Below are 27,062 nucleotides of genomic sequence, written 5' to 3'. Positions count from 1 at the left end.
AGCTGAGAACTCGGGGCCCTACTCCTCAGTGAGGCCCCAGAGAAAAGCAGTCAATCACTCCCGTCTCCCCAGTCTCCGGCTGCACTCCATGCTCACCCGGCCTGTGACCGAGCATTTCTGTCTCTGGCACACGACCCTGTTTGGAGTCTCCAAACCCAGCAGATTCCTGCGGTGCGCTCCTGCGCCACTCCTCCTGGGGGAGGAAGGGGAGTCTCCCCGGATCTGCCGCTTGTTGGGTCCCTGCTGGAAGAGCAGTGGCCTGACTGGGCCACGGATGACGGTTTATAGCAACCCCGAGCTGAGAGCCTGTGCCTCGGCTCCGTCTCTGCAGCTGGCTTCCCCGCTCCGATACCTGGGAGCTCTGCCGCACTCAGGCACCCCTGGGCTTCCTGTGGCCCCAAGGGTCCTGAGACCACACTGTCCCAGCGAGGGCTCCCCCCCCCACCCTTAGCCACTGGAGCAACGTCCCTCAGCGGAGCCGACTTCTAAAAGTCCCGATTTTGTGCTCCGAGGCTCTATCACTTGCCAGAAGCGGCCAGCAGAGGCCCCCCTCCCCTGCCGTCTATCCTCCTGAATATCGCCTCGGATTCACTTCTCCGCACGTCCTACCTTCCAGAAAGTGGTCACTTTTCTTTCAGAGAGTTGTTGCTATTCTTTTCTTTGATCCCCTGTTGAGTTTGTAGGTGTTCAGAGTGATTTGATAACTATCTAGCTGAATTCCTGGGACCAGATGAAACTCCTCCGCGATCTTGCTCCTCCCCCTATAATTTTTACTCTTAAACATAAAATCCTATCACCTCATAACACTTAGGGTCTCCAAGGTGCTTTCACATGCATTAGTCCTCTTACTCCTTATACTTACCCAATGAGTAGGGTATGAGACTGTCATGCCCATTTGACAGATGAGGAAAATGAGGTCTGGAGAACCTAAGAGATTTGCCCAGAATCATATACCACGTCCGTGGCAAAGCTAGGACTCCAGGCTAGATTGTTAGACTAAATCCAACTCCGTAACACTTTTCCCACTGTATCATCTTTTCATAGCTGAGGATACTCGTGATGCCCCCCCGACCCCACCCGCTCTAGTCATACAACTAGTTAGTATCAGCAATGGGACGAACACCTGAGTTTGGGTACTTGCAGTCCACAGATGCCACTGCTTTCCTGCCCACACCCAGCTGACAGTTCGAGTCCCTCCCAACAGTGCTCTTTTTCACCAAGTCTGCTTGTGGCTTCACAATCTTTCTTAATGTTTGGAGAGGCATGGTGGCAAAGAGCAAAGTCTCTGGAGCTGGACTCCCCAGGCTTGAATTATACCTCTGCCACTTACTGGCCAATGTAACCTTGGAGCAAGTCACTTATCGACATGCCTCAGTTTCCTCATCTGTAAAACAGGGATGGTGTTAACAATACTACTTACCTCATAGGGTTGTTGTGAGAATTGATAGTTAACATCTTAAAGGGTTTAGAATAGTGCCTTTTTAAATGTTTATTATATTACAACAGAACCAAAACACGGAAATCCATGCTGTCAATGCCCATCAACCAAAGTTGGCATGTGAAATGAAACCCATTTGCCATCTCTATACTGTAAGACATTCTGAACACATACCCGCACATGCACATGCTAAAACGTAAGTGGTCTGAGATGATGGAATTTGTCTGTCTTGTTCACTGCCATAATCCCCAATGTTTTCTACACTGAAGATGGTCCATAAATATCTCCTGACTGAAGCCAGTCACCCTACATCTACTCAAAATAAAAATGGAGGGGAAGTCCCAAGACTCTATGGAATTGTCTAAGCAATATCCACTGCTAACCAAAGAACAAACATGATGTTACATATTCCCAAGAAAAAAATCCCTGTCATGTTATTATTTTGAGAAGTCACTTGTGTCATATCCAGTAGAGTGTGACAGTTAAGAGAAGGGGTTCTGGAGCAACATTGCCTGGGTTCCAATCTTGCCTTTGTCACTTACAAGCTGTACAGACTTAAGAAATAATTTATCTCTGTCATAGATTTTTTAAATCTACGACATGGGGTTGGTTTTGAAGATTATATGAAATAATACATGAAACTGTTTGGAATAGTACCTGACACATAGTAAGCCCTCAATGTTAGCTACAGTTACTAGAGAAAGTAGGATTTCCTTTTCCATATTCCATAGAGAGAAAGGCCCGTTTCCTCACCATGTCCCTAAACATCTATACATTTAGTTCTTGAGTATGATCAGATCAATTGAGATGTAAAATACATTATAATAGGCTGTTTAAAAAACTCAAAATTAGGGGCGCCTGGGTGGCTCAGTCGTTAAGCGTCTGTCTTTGGTTCAGGTCATGATCCCAGGATCCTGGGATCGAGCCCCACATCGGGCTCCCTGCTCAGCGGGGAGCCTGCTTCTCCCTCTCCCACTCCCCCTGCTTGTGTTCCTTCTCTCGCTGTGTCTGTCTCTGTCAAATAAATAAATTAAATCTTTAAAAAAAAAAAAAGAAACTCAAAATTAACCATCCCAGCTAGGCAAAATACATTATTTTTTCCTTGTTATCAAGAATCCCATTCAAAAAAAAGGGGCGGGGGGAGAAAGAGTCCTATCCAAAGCATCCTCTATCCTTAGCTGTTGGCCCATTTTGTGTTCTTTTAACTTTCTTCTTAGAAGAGAGGGAAAAAAAAACCATCACAGAAAACCGAACGATCTCAGAAACATCCACCAACCAGAGCATAAGCAAGACCAAATGTCCAAGATGTACACACTCCTCTAATCAGGATCCAAGGGCAAATATGAACAGTGCTTGCAAGGTTCCCAACCTTTCTCTTCTACCCCCTCTTCCAAAGGAATAACAGCTTCAAGAACCAGCCACCCCTCCATGCATATCCACTCCGTATTCATTTAGTGCTACTAAGCTAGGTGCTAATGATAACATGACACAGTCCCTGCTCTCCCTTCGGTCTCCATGTGGAAGGAGACAGACAAGTGAACTAACAGTCACAAAATAACGGAAGTGTTAAGAGCATGGTAAACCCAGGTGCTTCAGGCACAGAATGGGAGGTAGGGATCATGGTGTGCCTCTACAACTATAAGATTCACTCAGAAAGCCCTGGAATCGTTTTCTGTCTCCTTCTTCGGACATACATACATACATGTAGTATGACAATACAGGCTACCCTCTGGTCAGGCTACACACCATCATCCTTACCCAAATTAGCTGATCCTTTCCCACGATCGCTCTGCCCCCCAGGCATGGCTGAGAAGCTCACGTTGTAGTTGGGTCGGTTCTGGGGAGACGAGTGGGGGATGCCGGTCTGTGGCTTAGACTGTGTCTGCTGCCAGCTATAGCCACCTCCCTGCTGCCACCCTCCCCCCATGGGCTGGGGAGATGATTTCTGCGGCGAGCTGAGAGGTGGAAATCCTCCACCCAATCCAGTTGGCGTGGTGGGTTTGCTGGCAAATGAAGAACTACCTAGGGAAACAAAAAGAGAGACAGAGAGGAATGCTATTTTGAGTAGCCTCTAATTCCTGTGTCCCGAGTTACTGTTTTCAGTGACTTTAGTGGAAATGGCCTTGACTGATAGCACCATTAACCTTCCTAATAGTTAAAGAAACTGCAGGTATATATTTCCTTTAATCTCCACAGTGACATTTTTAGGTATGTATTAATAGCCCCATCATTTTCTTCAGATAAACAAACGGCAGTTCAGAGCAGTTAAGTGATTTTTTTTTAAGTCACACAACCAACAAGTGGCAGAACTGGGACATGAATCCAAGTCTTTGACTCCAAGCCTGAAGAGCCCTGGCTTTTCCCACTGTGCCATCTCTTCTCTCCTTCCCACCTTCTAAGCACATTCGGTTTTTTCACTGGAAGAAAAACTACCAAATGACAAGAACAGAGAATAAAGCAAAATACGTTCACTCACTAAGGTACTACTTACATGTCAATGATTAAGGTTAATAATTGTTTATTATAAGTACAAACGTGGTTAGTGCCCAGGAGTAAACAAAGATGTTTTTGAAATTTCACAAGTAGGTTTCAATTTCACACTTCTTGCATTTCATTGCAGGAGAGTAAACACAGCCAACACTATGACAACTTTGAACCAGGCAAAGGATCTTACTCAAGCTTTACAAAAATGATTATTAGTTTGTGCCGGAAATTTAAGTAGAATTCTGATTCCACAATCTCCTAACTTTTAAGAACTTGCTGCATACATGTTGGGCTGTTTCCAAAATACAAAGACCAGCCATGGCTTGTGTTTAAAGAGGTAAAATGAGAAACTGAAATGTGGTGATCTCTAGGAACGCTTTCATGCACCAAACCCAAAGTAACAGTGATAATAAAATAACTAAAATTTATGCACAAAATACATTTGTGTATATTACTGCTTTCAATCTATACAACACTCTTAAGGAGGTAGGCAGTACTATTGATCCCACTTTATTTTTTTTATATTTTTAATCCATAAATATTTATTTTTAAATTTATTTTTATTTTAAATTTAATTAATATATAGTGTATTATTAATTTCATAGGTAGAATTTAGTGATTCTTCAGTTGCATATAACCAGTGCTCATTCCATCAAGTGTCTTCCTAATGCCCATCCCCCAGGTACCCCATCCCCTACCCAGCTCCTCTCCAGCAACCTTCAGTTTGTTTCCTATATTTAAGAGTCTCTTATGATTTGTTGCCCGCTCTGATTTTGTCTTATTTTTCCTTCCCTTCCCCTATGTTCATCTGATTTGTTTCTTAAATTGCATATATGAGTGAAATCATATGATATTTGTCTTTCTCTGACTGACTCATTTCGCTTAGCATAATACCCTTTAGTTCCATCCACATCATTGCAAATGGCAAGATTTCATTCTTTTTGATGGTTGAGTAATACTCCATTGTGTATGTGTGTGTGTGTGTGTATATATATATATATATATATATACATATATATATATATATATACCACATCTTCTTTATCCATTCATCTGTTGATGGACATCTGGACTCTTCCCATAGTTTGGCTATTGTGGACATTTTGCTGCTATAAACATTGGGATGCATGTGCCCCTTCAAATCACTGTTTGTATCCTTTGGATTAATACCTAATAGTGCAATTTCTGGATCATGGGGTAGTTCTATTTTTAACTTTTTGAGGAACCTCCATACTGTCTTTTTTTTAAGATTTTATTTATTTATTTGACAGAGACAGACACACAGAGAGAGGGAACATAGGCAAAGGGAGTAAGAGAGGGAGAAGCAGGCTTCCGGTAGAGCAGAGAGCCTGATGTGGGGCTCGATCCCAGGACCCTGGGATCATGACCTGAGCCGAAGGGAGACGCTTAACGATTGAGTCACCCAGGCACCCCTCCATACTGTCTTCTAGAGTGGCTGCACCAGTTTGTATTCCCACCAACAGTGTAAAAGGGTTCCCCTTTCTCCACATCCTTGCCAACATCTGTTGCTTCATGAATTGTTAATTTTAGCCATTCTGACCTGTATCTCATTGTGGTTTTGATTTGTATTTCCCTGATGCCAAGTGATGTTGAGCATTTTTTCATGTTGACCCCACTTTAAAAATTTGGATTTAAATCCAAATATCAGAGAAGTTTCCTGACATGCTTATGATCACACAGCTAGTTAACGGTGCTGGGACTTGACTACAGGCATCCTACCTCCAAATGTCATGCTTATTTGCTGCACCCATAATCCCTAATTCCTTCCCAAATCTCTGAACCTGTTACTACAATTTATCCCTTACTGTCTCTTCTCTCTATAGATCTTTCCCTTTATTCTCATCTAGGACTCCTTCCTTCTCCACTGGGAATGCTGCATTATGGACACTGTGACTTGGAGTCAATCTGAGTTTGAGTCTCAGCTTTATCACCCATTCACACACGCATATACTCATTCATCCATCCATCCATCCATTCATTCATCAGTATTTATAGGGCATCTGTGTGCCATCTACTGTGCTGGGCACTGGGAACACAGCATTGGGAATATGATCTACAGAAAATCCTTGCTCTCCTGAAGCTCAGTGAAAACCTTCCCCTCATGGAGCCTCAGTTTCCTCATTTGTAAAACCAGAACTACATCTATATCATAGGTATACCATAAAGACACAAAGACTTTATGAAAATATTTCACAAACCCTGAATTAAGCAAATTAGGAGGCATTATATATTATAATATGATGCAGGTTCATATGCCCAGTATACATTGGTACATCATAAGGACTCATGGCATCGCCCCCTGTCAGTGTGTAACTCAGAGCATGAAGCCTCTTTCATGAGCCCCTGGGCCCACCTGCCAACAGCACATCAACATACACCTTAGGCTGGGTATTCATTCTGCACTGGGATTTCATTTTACAGTTTAAGGATGTTTACTATCTTCCTTCTGAATATATATATGTGTGCGTGAGTGTGTGTGTATGTATACACACATATGTATATAATTTTAAAATTCAATAAACATGGAAAAGCCTAAAAACTAAAAAAAAAAAGCTTCCATAGTCCCATTACACTGCCATTTATTCATTCATTTATAAAACACCATCCAGCATCTTTCACATGCTAGGCTGCTGACACAGTGGTGAAAAGGCGAATGCTGATACTGCTCTCAAGAGGCTCATCAACATTGCAGGATTTTCTGATGCTTACTCTTCCAGAATATTCCTACCCATGTTCAGAAATTTAATTTTTAATGCTATTGAAGCTGGGAACTGGCAAAAATGCAAAGCAGCAGCTAAACCCAGAGGCCACTGCTATCCTCATTAAAAGCTAAAGCAGTGGTTATCAGCCTTGGTTGTGCATTATAATCACCTGGGGAGCTTTTAAAACTCCCTATACTCAGGCCACAGCCAGACCAATTAGATCAGAATGTCTATGGGAGGAACTAAGGCATTAGTGTTCACATCAGAATTGTTGAATGTGAAAATACTTTTTGGAGAAGGACACTGTCTTTTGTCTTTTCTGAAATGCAGCTATGTAATTTAGAAGTTTCATTTTAATCCTTAAAGCATTTGCCATGGTGTCAAAAATTCTAGCTTGTAGCCCTTGCTTATACACCTGTTCACTGTGTGGCTTCAGGAAAGTCATTTAAATTTCCTAAATTATGTGACTTGAAAAATGAAGAAATTTAGGAAACCAGTTTTCCCAGCAGTTGTAAGAATTACTATCTTTCAAAACTGACAAAGAACTCCTGAACTCCTCCCAGCAGGTTTGTTGTTTGTAGTGATATGGATGTAGCTATTCTGAAATTATTTTTGTTGTAGGACAGTTAGTGTTGTTGAGATCCAGGGCAATGGAAGACACATATGTAGAATAGGGCAAGGCATGGAAGATCCCTGTGGTACTGGATGGGATTTTATATATAGTTATACCCACTCATCTCCTCTCTCTAGCTCCTGAAAGACAGCAATGACACCCACTCCAGTACCAATGAACACACTTGGAACACAGAACTTGGTTTCCAAATGCCATTTCTACAAAAAGGAATAAGGATTCCTTGGAGAATGACTGATTTTAGGACTGGGGAACAAATATTTCAAGACAAGCCTGGAGCATCTTGTTGGGCCATAAAGAAAGAAGGTTTTCAAAAACTGATGGACACAAGTGATAAGGACATAGGAGCCAGAAAAAAGGGGTTTTCACAAACCAAACCAAATCTGAGATGTGACTATTACAGAAAGTAATGACAGTAATGAATCAAAAAGGAATCTATTAGTCCATTCTGATGAGAGACAGAGAGAGAGAGAGAAAGAAAAAGAGATTCTTTTTACACTTGAATGCCAATTAATATACACAAAAAGAAGGGCAGAATCAGAAAATCACAATTTTGCAACCATCATAGTAATAACTGCTTCAGGCAAGAATCATTAATGACTGCTAAAGCCAGTAGCTAAATCAGATGGAGAACAGGATATTCTCACATAGGGTAGTCTCAAATTATCTCCAGATTACTCATCAATTACAAAGGGAAAAAATGGTAATTTTGTAATGAAGAAACCTGGCAGACACCCTCTAAAGCAAGTGATCAAAGTTAACATCAAACCCAAATTGAGACTTTCTCAACTGGGCCTCTATCCTTCAAGGATCAATGTCATGAAAAGCAAAAAAAAAGACAAAGGAATGATTCCAGATTAAAGGTTTCTAAAAGGACATGACAACTAAATGCAGAATGTGATGCTGGGTTTTTAAAAAGAACTTTCTATAAAGATCACCTCTTCAAAGAGGCCTTTCCTAACCACTTGATACCTAAAATAACACCCCAGGCCATCCATCACTCACACGCTCTCTGCTTTTTTTTTTTTTTTTTTTTAGTGCTTAAGATGGGGCTTATGAGTGTGGGCTCCAGAGCTTCAGGGTGTTGAAACCATGGGACTTGGGTGTGTTACTTAATCGTTTGTGCCCCAGTTTCCTCATCTGCAAAATGAGGATACCAGTCCCAATACTTCAAAATATTGAGATTAAATGAAATGATACACGTAAAACTCTTAAAATACCATTGTTATTTTTTATTATTTGACACCATATTATATATTTATTCATTTACTGTTTCTTTCCCCTTCTAGAATACAGGCTTTAGGAAGGCAGGAATTTTGTTTTGGTTTTGTTTGTTTAGTTGGTTTTTATTAAGACAATGTTAGCACACAGAGGGCACTTAGTAAATAGTTGGGGAATGGATAAAAAATGAACAGTGAATAAGATTTTAAACATTTTTTTAATTTTTTAAAGATTTTTTTTTATTTATTCATTTGCGAGAGAGACAGAGAACAGCAGGGGGAGAGGCAGAGGGAGAAGAAGAAGCAGACTCCCTGCTGAGCAAGGAGCCCGATGTAGGACTCGATCCCAGGACCCTGGGATCATGACCTGAGCCAAAGGCAGATGCTTAACCACCTGAGCCACCCAGGCGCCCAGTGAATAAGATTTTATTTGAAGTAGAATTTCATCTGATGTTATTGTTTTAAAATTTGAAATGTATATTAAGAAGGAAAAAAGAAAGAAAGGAAAATGACTTTGAGAGTTCTTAAAAGAAAAAAAATTCTAACAGGTGTATGATGGAAGGTAGATTCTGATGCAATTACTGGCAAAAATGGAGTCATGCTCTCATTCCCTACAGACAATTTAGCTCTCAAGCTTCAGAAGGGCTCTGAAGAGAACATAAACTATCAGCATGGCCAATTCAAAGCTCTGTGTCAGGGATACCCTATCCTTATTTAACTCCGCACTGCCCAGAGGAAGAAGGAAAAAGGAGAAAGAAAAGGTTTCATGACATACTAGTCGAACGAACTGTTCCTTGAAAAAACGTTTCCTTGGTGAAATTGTTTGAGAACCCTGCAACCTGTATCCTTTTGGGGAACATCACCATGAACAGTTATGCTCAGAAGTTTTTACAATAATCAAAGTCCACTAAACTTAGTGCTTCCAAAATTACTTCCCCATGAAACACTTATCTTGCAACAATGATTAACATATGATGGAAAACATTTTGAAAATACTATACAGAGTCTATTTTCTGTATGGAATCTTACAAACTGACCAGAGAGCACTGTAGTCAGTGGAGAGAAGACACAGGATGCCAACATGAGGATCTCAGGGGTACCATCACAGGAAGCCCTGTGCATGGTGGGCCCCATATGGCACAAATCTATCTAGCCAGCCTCATTTTTCAGCATTGTCCTACATGTTCATTACCTTTGCTGCAGCCAAACTCTGTTATCAGGTGCTCCTGAAGGTTCTGACTGTACTCATATTACTAATCCAAAATTAGGCACTGGAGAAATGGTTTACTAGGGGTTAATTCCAACCCAGTATTTGAAGCTTGTTTTCTTTTTTTAAAAGCCCATCTCAGATTTTAGAGTATTGCTTAAGAACCCATACTATTTTAGGTCCCAGGTAACACCAGAGATTTAGATGTAAGGCTTTGTAGCCAAAGTAAATGCTACTTATATCTTAACCTGCTGAGTTCATACCTAGTGTCCCAAGGTCAGCAAAAGGATCCAGAGTCTGTGGTTTGTTTTGATGGGTGGGTGTGCCATGCGAGGATCCCGTTGGGCTGGTGGCAGCTGACTTGCTTCCCACTCCAAAACTTCCTGAAAAGGAAATAAAATCATTGAAAATGAGTTAGTTGTCCAAGGCTGAATTCTGAAATTCAGAAATCCAGAGCTACCGTTCATCTTGCTCTGAAGGCAAATTAGGACAGGGTTTGCAAATATGTTAGAAGTTGTTAGACCTTATTTCTCTGACTTAAGTGAAGAGTGGCCTGGAGCAGGAACAGGGAACAGAGAAGGCATATGTCATTTCTGGCCATCACTGGAAACTATTATGTCCAGTGTTCACCTCTCATATCACCTGACTTCATTCTTTCCTATGGGGTTTGTAGTCAGGCCTGGATCTGAATTCTGGCTCTGCTACTTCCTAGCTGAGTAATTTGGCATATTGCTTAACTTCTCTGAACTTCAAAATTTTCTCATTGGTTAAATAAGGAAATAGCAACTGCTTCAAAAAGTTGCTGTGAGATAAGCATATAGTGTGTGTGTGTGTGTGTGTGTGTGTGTATGAGTGTGTGTGTTAACTTGCACAGCACTGGAAATGCAATCATACAAGATGGCTCTCAAGAAATACCATATTAGCCATGAGAAAGAGAATTTATTTATTACAGACAAATTCAACACTAAAATCCTTTGTTAAGAAAGAAGACTATTTAGATTATTCAGTACCTACTCTATGCCAGAAAATTTCATATAAGCTATTTCACTTGAACTTGTACAACTGTGTGGGACAAGAATTATGAACCCTATTTTACAGATTATAAAATGGAGGTTCAGGCTTATAAAAAAATCCAAGTGCTTCTAAGTGGTTGAGTTAGCTATATACCCAGATTCGTCTAATTCTATTGTCACGACAGACATTCAGCAAATGAAACTGAGAATAGTTAAATAGTGTATAAAACACACTACTATCTTGTCATCAAAGGTAAAAAGCTCCACCAGAAGGTGAGTGTTTAGGAAATTACATAGGTGAGCTATAATACTCTGCAAGTACTCATGACAGCTCAGGGGAAGGATTATGCTTTAGCAATTAGCTAAATGTGCACAAAAATAACCTGTTGACTTTTACCTGGTTTGGTATGCCAATCCCAACCTCCTGAAACATCTGGCTGAATGTTCACAGCAGGTGTACTAGAAGCTGCAAATAGGAAGATGAAAAAGAATCACAACAAAATAGCTGAGAACCTACTTTCCTGAGTTCACACAGAAAAATGCTGTCCCTTCCATGAAGCCTGCAGGACCTGCCAAGGTCCCAAGTGATTCATCTCTGCCTCTGAGCTCTCCCAATATTCTGCACACTGATATTTTTGTGCCTTCATCTATGGTTACTTACATGAGAGTTGGTAGAACCCATATAATGTTTGTTTCTCTTCCTTCTTTGGCTTACCTATATTTTACTTCCATCCACACTTTGAGTTATAACTGTGCATATGTCTGTCTCCATTAAATTGTTAGTTCCTTGAAGGCAAGAACTATCTTATTCATCTTTGTGTGTCCTACCTCTACCTTTAACACAAAGTCAGTGGCCAATAAGAAAAGGTAAAAAGAAACTTAAACTCCATTTGCCTTAAGTTGGTATTATAAGTGTATGAGAACCATGATTGGCTTAGAACTGAAATTTTGTTTTCTCTTCTGCTGTGACTGAATGGAGAATGATGAGTCAATCAGAGCATGTATTGAGCACTAACTATATATATCATCTACCATGCCAATGTCACAGTTCATTATCACTCAAAACTAACTTACTGCAGTTTCAAGAGAGACCATTCTGACCCCTCTCAAAATTCCAAATGTAGAATTTAAAAGAAATGTTCAGCTACAGAGAATCAGGTATATTAGAGGAATATACCTTGGTAGAGTAAGCTTTTTCTGAATCTATAAAATCTAAATAAGAAACAAGAGACCATAAGAAAGAACTTCTTTTTAAGGCACCTGTAGGTTCTGTCCCTAAAATCTGTGAGTAAAATGCAAACATTAAACTTACATGGTAAATAGCATTAAACACACACATGTGCACACACACACACACACACACACACACACACACACACACCACCACCACCAAAGGAAACATCAAAGCACCAAAATTAGCATTACCAAGGTTTGCGTTTGCCTGTTTTGTTTGCTTAGTACCAACCGAGACATCTTGTGCTTTCCCATCATTAAGTTAAAAAGAACATGCCCTTATCAGTCATAATAGTTCTTTCCTATTTCTCTTCTACCACAGTAACCCATGAAAACTGTGGTGGAAATTAGACAATTTTGCTAACATTTGCTGTTTGATTTCCTTTAAACTCTGATCTTAGTCTTATATCCAACTAGGATGTAGAAATAGGTGTTAGAACTTCAATTTTATTACTAATCAACCCACAAATCCTTATGACCACCCACCGTATGTAAGGCACCGTACTACGGAACAGAGAACTAAAAGACATTGTCTAGCCTCAAGAAAGGTAAAATCTGTTGAAGATATAGGAATATACAGATGAAAAGGTAATCATCTAGTATTTTCAATCTCTATTTTGCCTTTTATTATGGTTATTTAGTTTTTCTTCCAACACTATGCCCCAAGTGATTGTTGTCTTCAGAGTAGATGTTCAATAAATATCTGTAGAACTCAAAGGCACTATTTCTTGATTTCCAGAAGAGATTGGTGATGCCTTGTAGAAGTCAGAGATGGGCAATCTGAGCTCCCAATCTGACATGTCAGTCTGACCTATATATTATCCTGTATGAAGATGATGTAACTGACCCACTAACAGTGGAATTATTGTTTTTCCAGCAAGGATAGTGGAAAATTCTTTTCAGTCACTGGCATGACAGAGGTCAAAATAGCGACAAAACAAAGGGGTGCTAACTGGCTGAGAGTGGGTGATAAGCATCTTCTAACTAATTCACAAGCACCAGAGAACTGAGTCCAGAATTGCCATGCTGAACTATTAACATACATACCCATGGGACACAAAAGATAGTACTCTTATGAAAACTATAAGTTCAAAGTATTAAAGTTGGGGAAAATATATAACCTTATTAACACTATCACTATTCACCAAAGAGACTTAGGAAAAAATGATTTAATTCATTTTATATTTACATACTGTATGGGAAGACAGATGGATAATACCTACTATGTGCCCATAATTCTTCTAGACACTAGGGAAGCATTAATGAACAAAACAAACAAAACTCCCTGCTTTTGTGAGCTCATATTCTTGTGGGGAGAGATGGACAAAGAAAAAGAAACATAACACATGAATAAATTATTGAGTATATTGGAAGTTGATAAATACGATGAAACAAAAATCTACAGTAGGGGCACGGAGATGAGTTGTGATATGAAATGGAGCAGTTGGAGTAGACCCCACTGAGAAGGTACCAGTCGAGCAGAGATCAAAGGAGCTGAAGGAGTTAGTCAAGCCAATGCCTTGGGAAGAGGGGACAGCCAGCACAACAGTAAGAAGTCAGTATGGCTAGAACGGAGAGAGCAGGAGGGGGAGGACATGAGGTCACAGCACTGGGGGACGAGAGCACATAGGGCCATGTAGGCCATTTCGATGACTCTCTCCCTCTCCCTCCTCCCTGCCCCAATCCCCACTCACACACACATACTCCCTCTCTAAAATACATACATACATACATACATACATACATACATAAAATCTTTTATAAATAAATTAATTAATTAAAATACGTTCTTACCATGCACTGTAGGTGAAGGACTTCTTGTAGGCTGAAGAAAGGGGTCACTGGAAGCACTGGACGTGGTCAGAAAAGAACCCAGCAAATCCTGACCTGACGGTTTAGAAGGTGCTCCAAACGGGTCAAAGGCGGCACCTAGACAACAGAAGGAAAAATGTGTTTCTTTGTCCTGTGAGTTCATTCATTAAATTAATATTGAAGAGTTGTCACTATGGCCAGGTCTTAGGCCAAATATTTGAAACACTGGGATGAAGCCTGCCTCCCGGGCTGCTCCACACGCCCATCCTATCCTTAAAACTTCCCCCAGGGCCAACAATGGAACCTGAGGATTCCTGACTGCACAGGAACAATCCCATCTTTATGGACAAAGGAGGACTGTAGATTTATCTGCTGGATGATACATAAACACCATCAATGAGGGCCTCATGGGCCCTCTAGAAATGACCCGCAAAACCATGCTGGGACCAAAGAAAATGCTCCATGAACAACCTGGGCTCATATTGAATATACTAGTGGACAAATACCAGGTAGGGGAGCTCTGCTATCCAGGTAAGCAGTAGAAAACCCCACTGATCAGGTTTTATTTAATTTAGTTTCGTGTTTTTCATGGTCTCTGGCTCACTTGAAAGTTAGAAAGAGGAGAAAATGAGTGTTGCTATGTCACTCAAATGCTTTCTCAAATAACTTGCTAGAAACCAGATGCAGATAAGTGAGGAAAAGTTTGTGAATGTACTAAAAAGACTAGAACAAAGCAAGCAGCTGAGGCCTCCAGCAACAATACAGTAAAACCAATATTGTATCGTTTCTCAGGGCTTACATTGCCTTTCATAAAAAGTATGTCAGCTGCTTCTCAGTCTCTCCCTGCCAGATAGTAGTATTACCTTCACTCCACAGACAACAAAATGGAGGTTTCAGAGAGCCAAGTCAATCAATATATTTAGGCTCAATTTCATTATCTATAACCTGGGGCACAGATTTAACTCATGTCTCAAACATCCCTTGTAGCTCTGACCCTAGAATGTAACTATCTGCATTAGACTGTGATGAATTAAATCACTGAAAGTCATGCAAGGTGTGTGGCCTTGAAACCTGACTGAGTACTATGGTATTTTGGACCCTGCAGATTTTTTTTCCTGACAGATCTTTTATTCACTTTGGTGAGTAAGAACTAGATAAGAGGAAGTCAAATAGATAGGAAACAGCCTGGGACTCAGGGCACCTGGGTACCACCATGGCTCCATCAATAACTAATGTAGGAGCTTAAGCCTCAACACCCCCATTCCATGATTTTAAGACTCACTCTTACACCAAACGCCTCCAGTTGAACAACTCTAAATCAAGACCACCCCCAGAGCCCTCTGAGAACTGAAGGATTAGCATGGGAAAGCAAGTTTCCATAGGTTACCATGGGAGTGGAGAGTTGAAACATTTCTCTTTACTCTTCCTAACGTGATGTCATCTTGGTTGATGGTGAGGGTAAGAAGGGGCAGCTAAAACGCTGACCCAGCTACAGCATCTTGCAAATTTCAAAGCATTGTGGATGACCGGTCATAGGTCGGGTCTGTAGCAGTGAGCAAAGGGAAGCCAGACCACATGGGCAACAACTGCTCAGTTACAGTCCATGGTGGTGCTGGCCTAAGTCCCTTAAATGCATCCTGAGCCAATGAAGTACTTCTCTGCATAACCAAAGTGCATTCAGAAAAATCACAATTCCAGGAAGACATTACAGGAAAACTAAGAGAGAGCTCTCAAGTCCACTGGCTCAGTTTTGGACCCTGGCCCCGCCAATAACAAGCTGTATAAATGTACACTACTAATTTGACCCTAAGCCTCCATTTCCTTAACTCTAAAAATAGGGACAATAATAGCACCTAATTACCAGGTTTTTATAATAATTGAATCCATGTTTAGTGTGAAATTTCATGTTAGGCAAAGAGTGAGTACCCCAAGATTATTAGCTGTTATTATTAGTAATAATTCATCAGTCTACATCTCCAAGGAAAAGTCACTAAAGCAGCTCCGGGACTGAAGCTTTGGGGGAAAAAAAAAAAAAAAACAACACAAAAACAAAGAAAGGATGAAGAGCTCAAGCATTCACTCTTACACTGTCCTACCAAAATGGACAACATTTCCATTTCCTCTTGTGTTCTCCATTTAACAGAAGATAGAGACCTCTGAGAGCCTTTCAGGGAGACCAGAAAAGTCTGCTTACAAGGAAAGCTCAATTTTGCCTGCTTGGCCCCAAGGTTACAATTCAAAACTGAGAGGTACAGTGCAACATGGAAAACATTACCTTCTCCTACTCTTAGGGTTGGAGACGCAGACGTGGAGGTGGCAGATCGGCGTGGTGTCGACTGGGCGGACGCAGGTCCACTCGGATGAAACATGTCTTCTACCCCTGACTGGCCAGGCTGGGCAGGCCCAGCTGCACCTCCACCCCCAAACAGGTCACTCAGCAGTTCAGAATTGGTGGGAGGTGCCACTGGCGGAGAGAAGTTCTTACTCACTGCAGACCCTTCTAGGCCCAGAAGGTCCACATCCTCGGGGGGTGGAGGAGCAGCGGACCCCTGCTGCTTTTTGCTGGGCTTTTTAGCTCCATGATGTTTGTCACCACTCACGTTGCCGTGTGGACTGGAAAGGGTCAGAAGTTCATCGTCCGACTGCTCACTTTCTGGATTCACTAGGGCAGCATGGTCCTCCTCACAGAATGATTTTTCTGATTTCTGATCTAAGGAAGGCAGAGGTGCCCATAATTAGTTAGTTACTGGCCACAGCATTACTGATTTTTGTGAGTGAAGTCAGTCCATTACTCCAGAAAGAGAAAGGAGCAGCCCTGAGCAAACAATGCTTTCAGACCCTTACCGATGGAAAACCTGATGTATTTCTCAAATCATTCAATCACCCTTTGTTGAGCATCTGAGAGGCAGGATAGCATCATGGGGACGAGCAGAAACTTCGGAACCAGACAGGCTGGGTCTGAATCCCACCTCTACTACTTACTGGTTCTGTGACATTGAGAAAGTTACTTTACTTCTCCTCTGTGCCTTGGTTTCCTCCTCAGCAAAATGGGGGTAACAAAGAGTACCTAACTCTGCTGGCTACTGTAAGGATTACATAAGATGACAGAGAGAAAGTGTTCAGACCAATATTATGTAGTACTTAAGCGTTTACGAGTATGATTATGATTATTATCTTCCAGGTGCTATTGCTAGGTGCTTTGGGAAAAAAACCTGTTATTTCCTAATCCTTTGCTGATTCCTCTCACTGTCTTTTCTTTTCCAGGCCTGCGGCCAAAAGCAAGTCCTTCCTCCCACAGTCTGGAGTGGAAGCAAGCCACACACACCTAACAAGTGAATGGACGGAGAGGCTCCACTCAGGATGGTCCTTAGACCCTTTCAGCATCAGATGGGCAGCAAGGAAGAGGCCTGTTCTGGAGAAGGGATGGAGAGGCTGGTGAGTGACTTTCCAGGCCCTCCTTGAGACAGATCCTCCAAGGAAACTTCGTTATTTAATGTCAGCTAGACCCACATTCCAAATCAAGTACAGATTGACATCCCTAATCCCCAATTCTGAAATGGAAAAAACTATGAAATGGGAAACGTTTCCCTAAGTTTGGAACAAATTCAGCTGGTGGAAAAATCTGACCAGAACTGACGTGAAAGTATTTATAATCTTCATTTATATCACCCAGTGTGATTCTTTTTATGTTTCAATGCAGAAACATGAATATGTTCCATTACAAGTTGTCTGAGATGCCATTGGGGATGCTAAGTAATATACAATTTATGTACCATATCACCTTTCTGAAAGTCAAAAACTTTTGCAATTCCTAAATGCTTCTGGTTCTGCAAGGTTCAGATAAGAAATGTGCATTTGTGCTAAAACCTATTTCAGACCCTAACAGGAATGATTTCTAAATTACTTACTATAATGTCAATGGAGAAGGAAAAGTGAAGTTTCATTAAAAGCCCTTATGTGAGGAAGGTAAGATGGTAGGGGACTTGTTACTGTGGGAACTGGGAAGTCTACCTGCTGCTAGATTTCGCTGGGCTTTTCCAATTTTTTTTAATGTTATTGGTTCCACTTCTCAGTAGGAAATTCTGAAAGTAAGGCTTTTAATTCAAAGGAATTCTGTGAGCTTTTTTTGTCACCAAACATGGAAAACTCCATAGGCAATGGGAATACCATCTTATGTTCACCTAGTGAAGAAAGGTCAATCAAGAGAATTTTATCCAGAGCATTTCCAAAGCTATTTTCCTACCCCTTTCTTAGAGAAAGTTCTTGCGATTCAATTCTGCATTGAATCTTGCAGTTAACCTCAGCAAACGCTACAGCAAGGAGGCAAATGTGTATGGACAGAATGCCAATGCCAGTCTACCAATGGCAGCGGTCTGAAGTGTTATGTTGGAAAGATTCTAAAAACATCTCCAGGTTTGGCAGAAAAGGATACTGTGACTGAGCCCAATTTCTGCCATGGCTGTTAAAGCACGTAGCAGAGACATATGGGCGAAGCGTGTGCCTTTTCTGCACCGGAGGAAGCTTAGATCCACCCTGTTGGTGGTGAGAGCCCTCTGGGGGAAATGCCAGACTTTATATTTTCAGAACATGTACTCGAGGGCATTCGTGTGTCGGCAGCATAAAGGGAAATCCTAGAAAATATCACGCTTATTTGTAAATCCAGGAAAGATGTGATCCAAAACACAGCATAGAGAGAAAAGGTAGAATCCGGCTGAAAATGGTTTTCTACATCAGTCTAAGAGTACCTACTCATGGAGTTGAAAGTAGGGAAGTAATTTCAAATCGCCTGATTTGAAAAAAGGAATGAGCAGGGAGGGTGTGAAATAAGGAGGAACAAGGATGACTTCAAGTGTTGCTGTCTTTGAGGCTGCTTCGAGGACAAACCATGTTTACAGAAGAACCATGTAACTTAAGTATCTAACCACGTAACTCAGAGAAATGCCTGGAAGTACCTTGCCAACAGAGAGAGGAAAAGAAGCCACCTTGCCCAAAATGCCTGGGGTTGTCTGGAGGGATGTCTATTGGAGCCTGTCCTGCAAGACAGAAGGCCATGCAACATCAGTGAAAAACAGTAAAGAAGTCAAAGTGATACATAACACAGAGGCTTTGCCCTGAAAACAAAACCAGGGGACTCATACCTCCTAAGACCAGAGTATCCTGATGCTCCTGGTGAGACGAGAAGAGGATGCTAGGATTGACATCTTTTGTGCAGTAATGTTCCCATGGTGGGGTTAAGTCTATCACTTTGTCGTGGGGCTGTAGTTCTACATCCAGAGTCACCTGAAATAGCTGAGGATATTTTTCTGGTACATCACATGCATCCAACTCAGGTCTACATAGGAATTTAAAAGAAGAAGATCGGTGAAAAACAATGGGATCAGAATGATGTTCAGCACAGAAACCATTGTAGGTTGACTCAGATTAACCCTGAGACTCATTCCTCGACAAAAAGCAGTCATTAACCAGTTAAGTTACTTTACTGTTCTGAGCCTGTTTTCCTCATCTAGAGGAAAGAGGAGAATAATGGCTACTCAAAGAATTCGGATACTACCACTTGTGAAAGCATTCTAGAAGGACGGCTGATAGATCCAGCCAGTATGCCTGGGTCAGGCCAAATCTGTTGTTAACATAATGAAACAGCCCCCAACCGCCACCCTGAGCTCTTGAATGTCCACCCCTACCCTGACCCTATCCCCCTGGCTTCAGCCACCCTTCTGAGTTCCCAAGACCACACCATATTAAAGCAACTAAGGTTCGTACAGAGGGGTACCCTTCTTCAGGGCTATGGCCTGGCATCCTGTCTGAAGGGTCATCCCTCATATCTTACCACAGATTAAACTGCGCTCCCTGTTGAAAAACACGAAGGGATACACAGATGCAAAGGGTCACAGTATTGATACTTTGTTTCCACTTTGTTCAGTCTTGTTCCCTCACAGGGAATTTTAGACCTTTCTGTTTGAAGTCTTTGATCCTATTGTGTTCAAGACAAATTATACCCAATTGCAAGTTGTAAAAGGCAACCAGGCTCTCTGTGTTGCTAAGCTACACCCTAACAGTCCTGCAGCGCAGGATTCCAGGGGAAGCTGCCAGGGGACGCTGCTGCACGGAGCAAATGAGCTTTGGGCACTTGGCTTCCAGCATTTCACAGCTGCTTGTATTGAAAGGGGTGTTCGGCAAGCAGTACTCACTTGGTGAACTTTAAAACTGTGGTTTCCAGTGGTATGAATCCAGTATGAAACTGAAGCTGGAATATCTGGGTGTTGGTCACCTAAAAATATAGGAGAGAAGCACATTACAATCAACCCATGAAGAGGGAATCGGATCAAAAGATTATATTTTGGGGAGCCATACACCTTCAACTGTTTCAACATCTGAGCCTTTGTTTACTATGAATACTAAGTGACCTTGCCATTTGGTAATGGCCCGGTGTTATTTCCAGCCTCTCTTCCCCCATGAACTCTGCTTGGACAAACCATTTCTTCCTCCACTAATATCTCACGTTCTTGCACACTACCATACCTTGGCTCTTTCCATTCCTTCTACCCAGAATGCCCGTGCTCCAACCTGAGGAACTCGTCCTTCAAGGGCCACCTTACAAGGTCATATCCTCTCTGTAGCCTTTCTGTAGCCACCACTGGCTAAAACAAACCACTCCCATTATGGCATCCCATCCCACCTCTACTGTGATAGTGGATATTCAGATATGTGGTGACTTTCTCCTGCTAGGCTAAGCTCCTGAAGGGCAGGGACACAGTCTTATTCTTGTCTGTCCTAAACCCCTAAGGTGATGACTGGCACAGAGTATGCACTTAGCAAATATTTGATGAATTAAAATACAAGTACTTATTACATTATTCATAATATCCAAGAAGAGGCAAGACCCAAATGTCCATCAACTGATGAAGAGATTAATGAAAAGTGATAGAGCCACAATGGAATATTATTTGGTCATACAAAGGAATGAAGTACTGATACATGATACAACATGGGTGAATTTCAGAAACACGCTAAGTGAAAGAAGCCAGTCTCAAAGGACCACATATTGTATGATTCCGTTTATATGAAATGTCCCAAATAGGCAAGTCTATAGAAACAGAAAGTAGATTAGTGGTTGCCCAGGAGATGGAAAAGGGGAATGGGCAGTGGCCGCTAACAAGTATAGGGTTTCTTCTGGGCATGACAAAGATGTTCTGGAATTATATAGTGGTGCTGCATAACCTTTTGAAAATACTAAACATAATTGTACTGTACACATTAAAAGAGTGAATTTTATGTTAATATGTGAATTTCATGGTAATAAAAAAATTGAAAAAATATAATTACTTAATCCCACACCCTTCATAGAAATATCTCCTCTCACATTGATTCAAATGGGACACTATAAAAAAGGGCACAAGCTTCTAAAGAGCAAGGTTTGCTAGAAGCTCTAGGGCTGTCAGCTTCTGGCAAAGGCATCATGCCAAGGACGGGGCAAATCACCACCTTTCTGAGTCTCATTCCCTATAAAATAGGGAAATCGGTATAAGTAATCTTTAAAGGCTCTTTCTAATTCTAAAACTACAAGCCATTCAAACCCAAAGTGATGCAGAGAAAAGCCTCCAAAAACTCCTTATATTAAGGGATGCCTGGCTGGCTCAGCCGGCAGAGCACAGAGTCATGAATTCAAGCTCCACACTGGGCATAGAGCTTACTTTAAAGAATAAGATACAATAAAATACTCCTAGTAAAAGCTCAGAAGAGTTTATGCCATGATTCTTCATGAAACCATACCTTAGCCTGTAGCCGGCTCCCAATGGTTGACCTCAAATGATACATGGAAACAACCACATCTCCTTGTACAGTGATGCTCAAGGGAATGAAGATTTTTCCATCTTGGACCCGGTATTCTCTTTAAACAGAAACAAAAATATACACTGCAAGAGTCCAATCTTGTATAATCACAAAGGTAGAGTCCTCTGTGGCTCTGGCCAAGGGACCTGTTGCCCAAGCCTAGACCCAAGAACCATTTCCTACCTTGAGCAGAGTCAGGAGCACAGCTGTGGATGCAAACTGGTTCTACCATGGGATGCTGTTGGTCTGATGCTAGGCCCTCTCTCTCCCTCCATCCCATCTGGACTTCCAGATAAATTGACTGCCCATCCCTACTTTGCAGATCTCATAAACCTCAAGTACACCTAGCTCTGATGTATTTGTCATTTCCTAACTTTAAATGAATAGTTAAAGCAGGGACAGAGGGAACAAAAATATCCAACCAAGATCATAATGCCATGCTCTATGAGGGTCTTGGATACCAATCCCCAAATTCAACCTATTCCAAATTAACTTCATCTTTTTTTAAAGATTTTATTTATTTGTCAGAGCGAGAGAGAGTGAGAGAGAGAGAGTGAGCGCATGAGCAGGGGGGAGCGCCAGGCTGAGCAAGGAGCTCCTGCTGAGCAAGGAGCCCGATGTGGGACTCGACTCCTGGACCCTGAGATCATGACCTGAGCCAAAGGCAGGTGCTTAACAGACTGAGCCGCCCAGGTGTCCCAAACTAACTTCATTTTATGTTACCATCCACTCCCTGCTCTCCACACTTCCTAACACCTCCCACTGGCACCTGCTCTTTATTGTGGATTCTATAACTTCTTTAATCACATCACCATCTACCTCATTGCTCACCCAGAAACTTCGTTCATCCCTGATTCTTCCCTCATCCTCACCAAATCTCATCAAGGTCATTTCTTTCTTAAATGTGCAGGTCCTCAGTCCCCATCACTGTCTTAACCCTCATTATAGCTCACGTTAGTCCCTTACTTGTGTCTCCATTTGAGAAGGAGTTATAGCATCTCTTGACTTACTTGTGCTTTTCTAACCTACATAGAACTTTGTTTTTTAGTATCAGTCATGTCACAATAATGTAGTCCTCACAGGAAGAATATGATCCAGCTTATACAAGAATTGAGCAATTCACAAGAAGAAGTGAAAAAAAGTATCATGACTGGGGTGCCTGAGTGGCTCAGTCGGTTAAGAGTCTGTCTTTGGCTCAGGTCACGATCTCAGGGTCCTGGGATTGAGTCCCACATCAGGCTCCCTGCTCAGCGGGGAGCCTGCTTCTCCTTCTCCCTCTACCCTTCCCCGCCCCACTTGTACTCGCTCTCTTGTGTGCTCTCTCTCTCTCAAATAAATAAAATCTTAAAAAAAAAGAAAAGTATCAAAAAAAAAAGAAAAGCATCATAACTTACTTCATTCGTTCAAAATCTGCACAGGTTGTATATATTTTGGTTTCTCCAATCAATACATCACAGTAAGGACGACATCCATTTCTCTGTTTGTTAAAAAAAGGAACTGGACTGACAGTGATGGACTTAATGGTGAGAGGCTTGAAGTGAGGGCGGTAGGGTTTGTCTGCTAGGAGGTCACACATATAGCCCAGGTATCTGAAACAGAAGATTGACATTCTGTCGGTGCCTAGCACACCAGAAGAAAGAAGCAATCAATCTTTGCTATGAAGTCTGTTCTTGTAAATAACTAATTTATAATAACCATTTAATGTGATAATTTCTTAAACATTAACTACCAAAAAAGGAAGTTGCCATTTAGGAAAGCTTTCATCTAGTGACATTACTATATTTCCCCGAAAGAACTGATAAAAGGGTATTTATTAAGTGAAAAAGCTTATGGGAACCTTATACTAGCTCGATATTTGCACATCTATTCCTATTTGATCTATCAGATTCAATTTATCAGCTAAAGGCTGGCTCTAGAAAAATTTTAGGGTTTATCAAAAAAGGAGAGGCAATTTAAATAAGAGAAAAGAAGAAACTGTGACTAATGGGAATATAATAAGTCAATTACCTAAAAAGGGTTTTCCTTTTTTTAAAAACATCTGGGCCTACCTTGCATCTAGCTTACTTTACCTCCTGTGGGATGGTGACAGTCCGATTCCGGGTCGCTTTGCATATAACAATCGCACGGCCGGGCCAGGAGTGGAGTAGAGATTACAGAAAATGAACATAGCACCAACCAGAATTGACGACGCTGCCCGTCCATCCTGCCAAGGAAGATACATAAACCTGTCACAAACATGGTCCAATCAGCCACTCACCACCGAGAATGGCTATACTTGCAGTTAAAAGAGGGGAGACAGAGGGAGAATTCCTCTTAACAGAATGATTTTCAGTTCAAAACTGTGCGCCTGAAAACCAAACTCTGTCCCAGCTCTTCAAATCACAAAGCAGCAAGGAAGACTTATTCTTAGGGCAAAATTAACTCTCTTCTAACCTAAAAAACCAAGCAACATAAATTTGATTTGCATGTATTTACTGAAAAATAATCTAATCTTCAAAGTAACTTTGGACTTGTAGGATCAGAACTAGTAGTTGAGGTCTCTTGATTGCAGGCCAGAGGTAGAGTTGACAGATTAGGTAAATACTGCTTTTGGAATAAGCTATGTATAGATTTATGCTCAGATTCCACTTGTGTGTCCATTTGTTCATGTATGCAATCACTGATTCCAAACCTTCATACCTGGGTACAAAGGTAAAGAAGACACAGTTCTTGCCTGCAACATGCTTACAGTCTAGTAGGAAAACAGGCAGGTCACCAGATTATGAGGATGCCACAGAGGACATTTAGATATACAATGGGAATGTCCATACTGTGAAAATACTCACGAGTCAGAAAGATTTTGCCAGAGCTGAGTTTTAAATGATAGGTAAGAAACCACCAGAGAAGAGCTGGGGAAAGGGACTCTAAGGAGTCAGGGATCAAAAGAGTCATCAGTCCCAAAGGAATTGCTGTCACATACAATCAATCTATACTTACAAGGGCAGATGGGTCTTCTTATTTCATTTTTATTCAAGCACAAAAAGAAATGATAAGTATTCCAATGTGTTTATCAACTTTATTCACACAGAAATCAATGGTATTTTTGCCTACATACCCACAGTCCTTGTTTCTACCTCTTTTATAATACTCAGCACATTCTAGAGGTCCTGTGTTATGTGTATGTATCTGCCTCTCTCAAGAGTACTCAAGCTTTAAGGCAAGAATAATAAATTCCTCCCTCGTTTTTATATCCCTCACATTAACTAGTTCCTAAGTAGGGATTCAATAAATGCTTAATCTGTTTAAATGTTACCTGTCCACCAGTCTGTATAGAGCCAGGTGTATTTGGCCAAACCAAACCCACCTACCACAAATGACAGCAACAACAACAATAAAGGTTACTCACCAAGCAGTGGACAACACAGACGTTTTTGGGATTCTGTAGTAGCCAATTATACATATTCCGACACACAGCAAAAAGGTTGTGCAGACTGGGGGCCTGCCTGATGGGCCAACTGCACTCTGAGACCTAACGGAACAGAGCATGAAGGAAATGAATTCCCCAAGCGACCCCTCTCCATAAGGAGCTATCACACCAACAACTTCTGGAATATGATACCACATTCTCTTTTAATATAGACAGGAAGAGATGGGAACAGGGTCCAAACACAGAAGAGTTGTTTAATATAACAATTTCTTAATTAAAAAATTCCATTCCAGTAAAGGTATCAAAACACACATTTTGAAGTACGTTTTATTTATTTATTTTTTTTTTTTTAAGATTTTATTTTTATTTATTTGACAGAGAGAGAGGGACATAGCGAGAGAGGGAACACAAGCAGGCAGAGCGGGAGAGGGAGAAGCAGGCTTCCCGCGGAGCAGGGTGCCTGATGTGGGGCTCGATCCCAGGACCCTGGGATCATGACCTGAGCCAAAGGCAGACGCTCAACGACTGAGCCACCCAGGTGCCCCTTGAAGTACGTTTTAAATAAAAATGGACCATTTAGGGGTACCTGGGTGGCTCAGTCAGTCAAGCGACCAATTCTTGATCTCAGCTCAGGTCATGATCTCAGGGTCATGAGATCAAGCCCTGCACCGGGCTCTGCGCTCAGTATGGAGTCTGCTTGAGAGTCTCTCTTTCCCTCTCCCTCTGCCCTCTCCCCCATCCCAGTCTCTTACCCCCATGTGTACATGCACATGCATGCACAATCTCTCTCTAAAAAAATAAAATAGACCATTTAAACTATATATTTGGATTTTTTTATTCTGTGAGGTTGCATTTAATTTCTACTAAGTATAAAATGTTTTGACCTGCCTATTAGATACTTAATTATAATATTACCTTATAAATTCTGCATTATCCCTAATTTTACCCCAGTTCTCATGAGAACATGAAAAGAGCTGCAGAGTGAGTCAAAGGTACCCTTGTTCAGAGCTCTTATTTCTTTCTGTCTTAATGAGAGAACTCACAACTCCATGAGGGCAATCCTTGATATTTTCATTCATCTAACACACGTGTTCATCTAACCCATTACAGAGCATTGACTATGTTCCTGGAATTCTATCTGGCTCTGAGCTGTACCACAATCATACAAGTCAGGTATTAATGTGATCCCCATTCTACAGATGAGAAAACTGACTCACAGAGGTTGCCTTGTCTAAAGTCATACGGCCAGGGGCACCTGGGTGGCTCAGTTGTTAAGCGTCTGCCTTCGGCTCAGGTCATGATCCCAGGGTCCTGGGATCAAGCCCCCACATCGGGCTCCCTGCTCAGTGGGAAGCCTGCTTCTCCCTCTCCCACTTCCTCTGCCTGTGTTCCCTCTCTCACTGTGTTTCTCTGTCAAATAAATAAACAAAATCTGAAAAATAAATAAATAAATAAATAAAAATAAATAAATAAATAAAGTAATACTGCCGGTCAGTACCAGCAGTACAACCCAGGTCTTCTGAATATAAATCACTGGGCAACAATAGTATACTGATAGAGATTATCATTTGCTCAAAATATTAGGCATGAACCCCAACTGATTAGATACTTACTGATTTAGGTAATCAAAATAAGAAGAATTTTAGACTTGGGCAAACTTTGTGACCTCTTTTAGCCTTTCTTCCTTCATAAAATGTGGTGAGTGGTACCTACCTACCTACCTCACAGGGTGTGGTTACTACATGAGGATGTATTTTAAGGGCTCAGCTCAGTATCTGACACACACAAAGTGATTAAGAAATGTTAGCTATTGTGATCATTATTGTATCAGATAACTGCCAATGCAAAGCCCTGAGTTCAGATAAAGCCAGCTATGTTTGAACAAAATGAATGAAACCCTGTTTGGCAAGAAGGTAGACTGAAGGGCCACCAGATCATACAAGGCCTTGTTAGGAGCTGAGAGAATATTTAAGAAGGAGAATGACTCTCATCTGCATTTTCCAAAGATCTCTTAAGATCCAGTGTGGAGAATGGATGTGGATGCCATGTGAGTAGCTAGGGAGAG

General features: G+C 41.4%; 1 protein-coding gene across 5 annotated transcripts in view; it reads right to left on the bottom strand.

The window, feature by feature from the left end:
* Positions 1-27,062, bottom strand: part of DNAJC6 (DnaJ heat shock protein family (Hsp40) member C6) — a 140,923-nt gene that overhangs the window by 11,581 nt on the left and 102,280 nt on the right. For all 5 annotated transcript variants that reach the window (XM_027577722.2, XM_027577728.2, XM_027577737.2 and 2 more), the window contains 12 exons: positions 24,977-25,099; positions 23,661-23,794; positions 22,986-23,180; positions 21,532-21,649; positions 19,950-20,029; positions 18,900-19,093; positions 18,714-18,794; positions 16,037-16,471; positions 13,744-13,878; positions 11,114-11,182; positions 9,967-10,086; positions 3,197-3,460 (listed from right to left, as the gene is read on the bottom strand). In XM_027577722.2, coding sequence (XP_027433523.2) covers positions 3,197-3,460; positions 9,967-10,086; positions 11,114-11,182; positions 13,744-13,878; positions 16,037-16,471; positions 18,714-18,794; positions 18,900-19,093; positions 19,950-20,029; positions 21,532-21,649; positions 22,986-23,180; positions 23,661-23,794; positions 24,977-25,099 — 1,948 coding nt within the window. The remainder of the gene's footprint in view (positions 1-3,196; positions 3,461-9,966; positions 10,087-11,113; positions 11,183-13,743; positions 13,879-16,036; positions 16,472-18,713; positions 18,795-18,899; positions 19,094-19,949; positions 20,030-21,531; positions 21,650-22,985; positions 23,181-23,660; positions 23,795-24,976; positions 25,100-27,062) is intronic.

The sequence above is a fragment of the Zalophus californianus genome, chromosome 4 (genome assembly GCF_009762305.2).
Source record: "Zalophus californianus isolate mZalCal1 chromosome 4, mZalCal1.pri.v2, whole genome shotgun sequence".
NCBI classification, from domain to species: Eukaryota; Metazoa; Chordata; class Mammalia; order Carnivora; family Otariidae; genus Zalophus; species Zalophus californianus.
The sequence above is the reverse complement of the archived record's forward strand: the minus strand, read 5'-3'. Positions and strand labels throughout refer to the sequence as shown.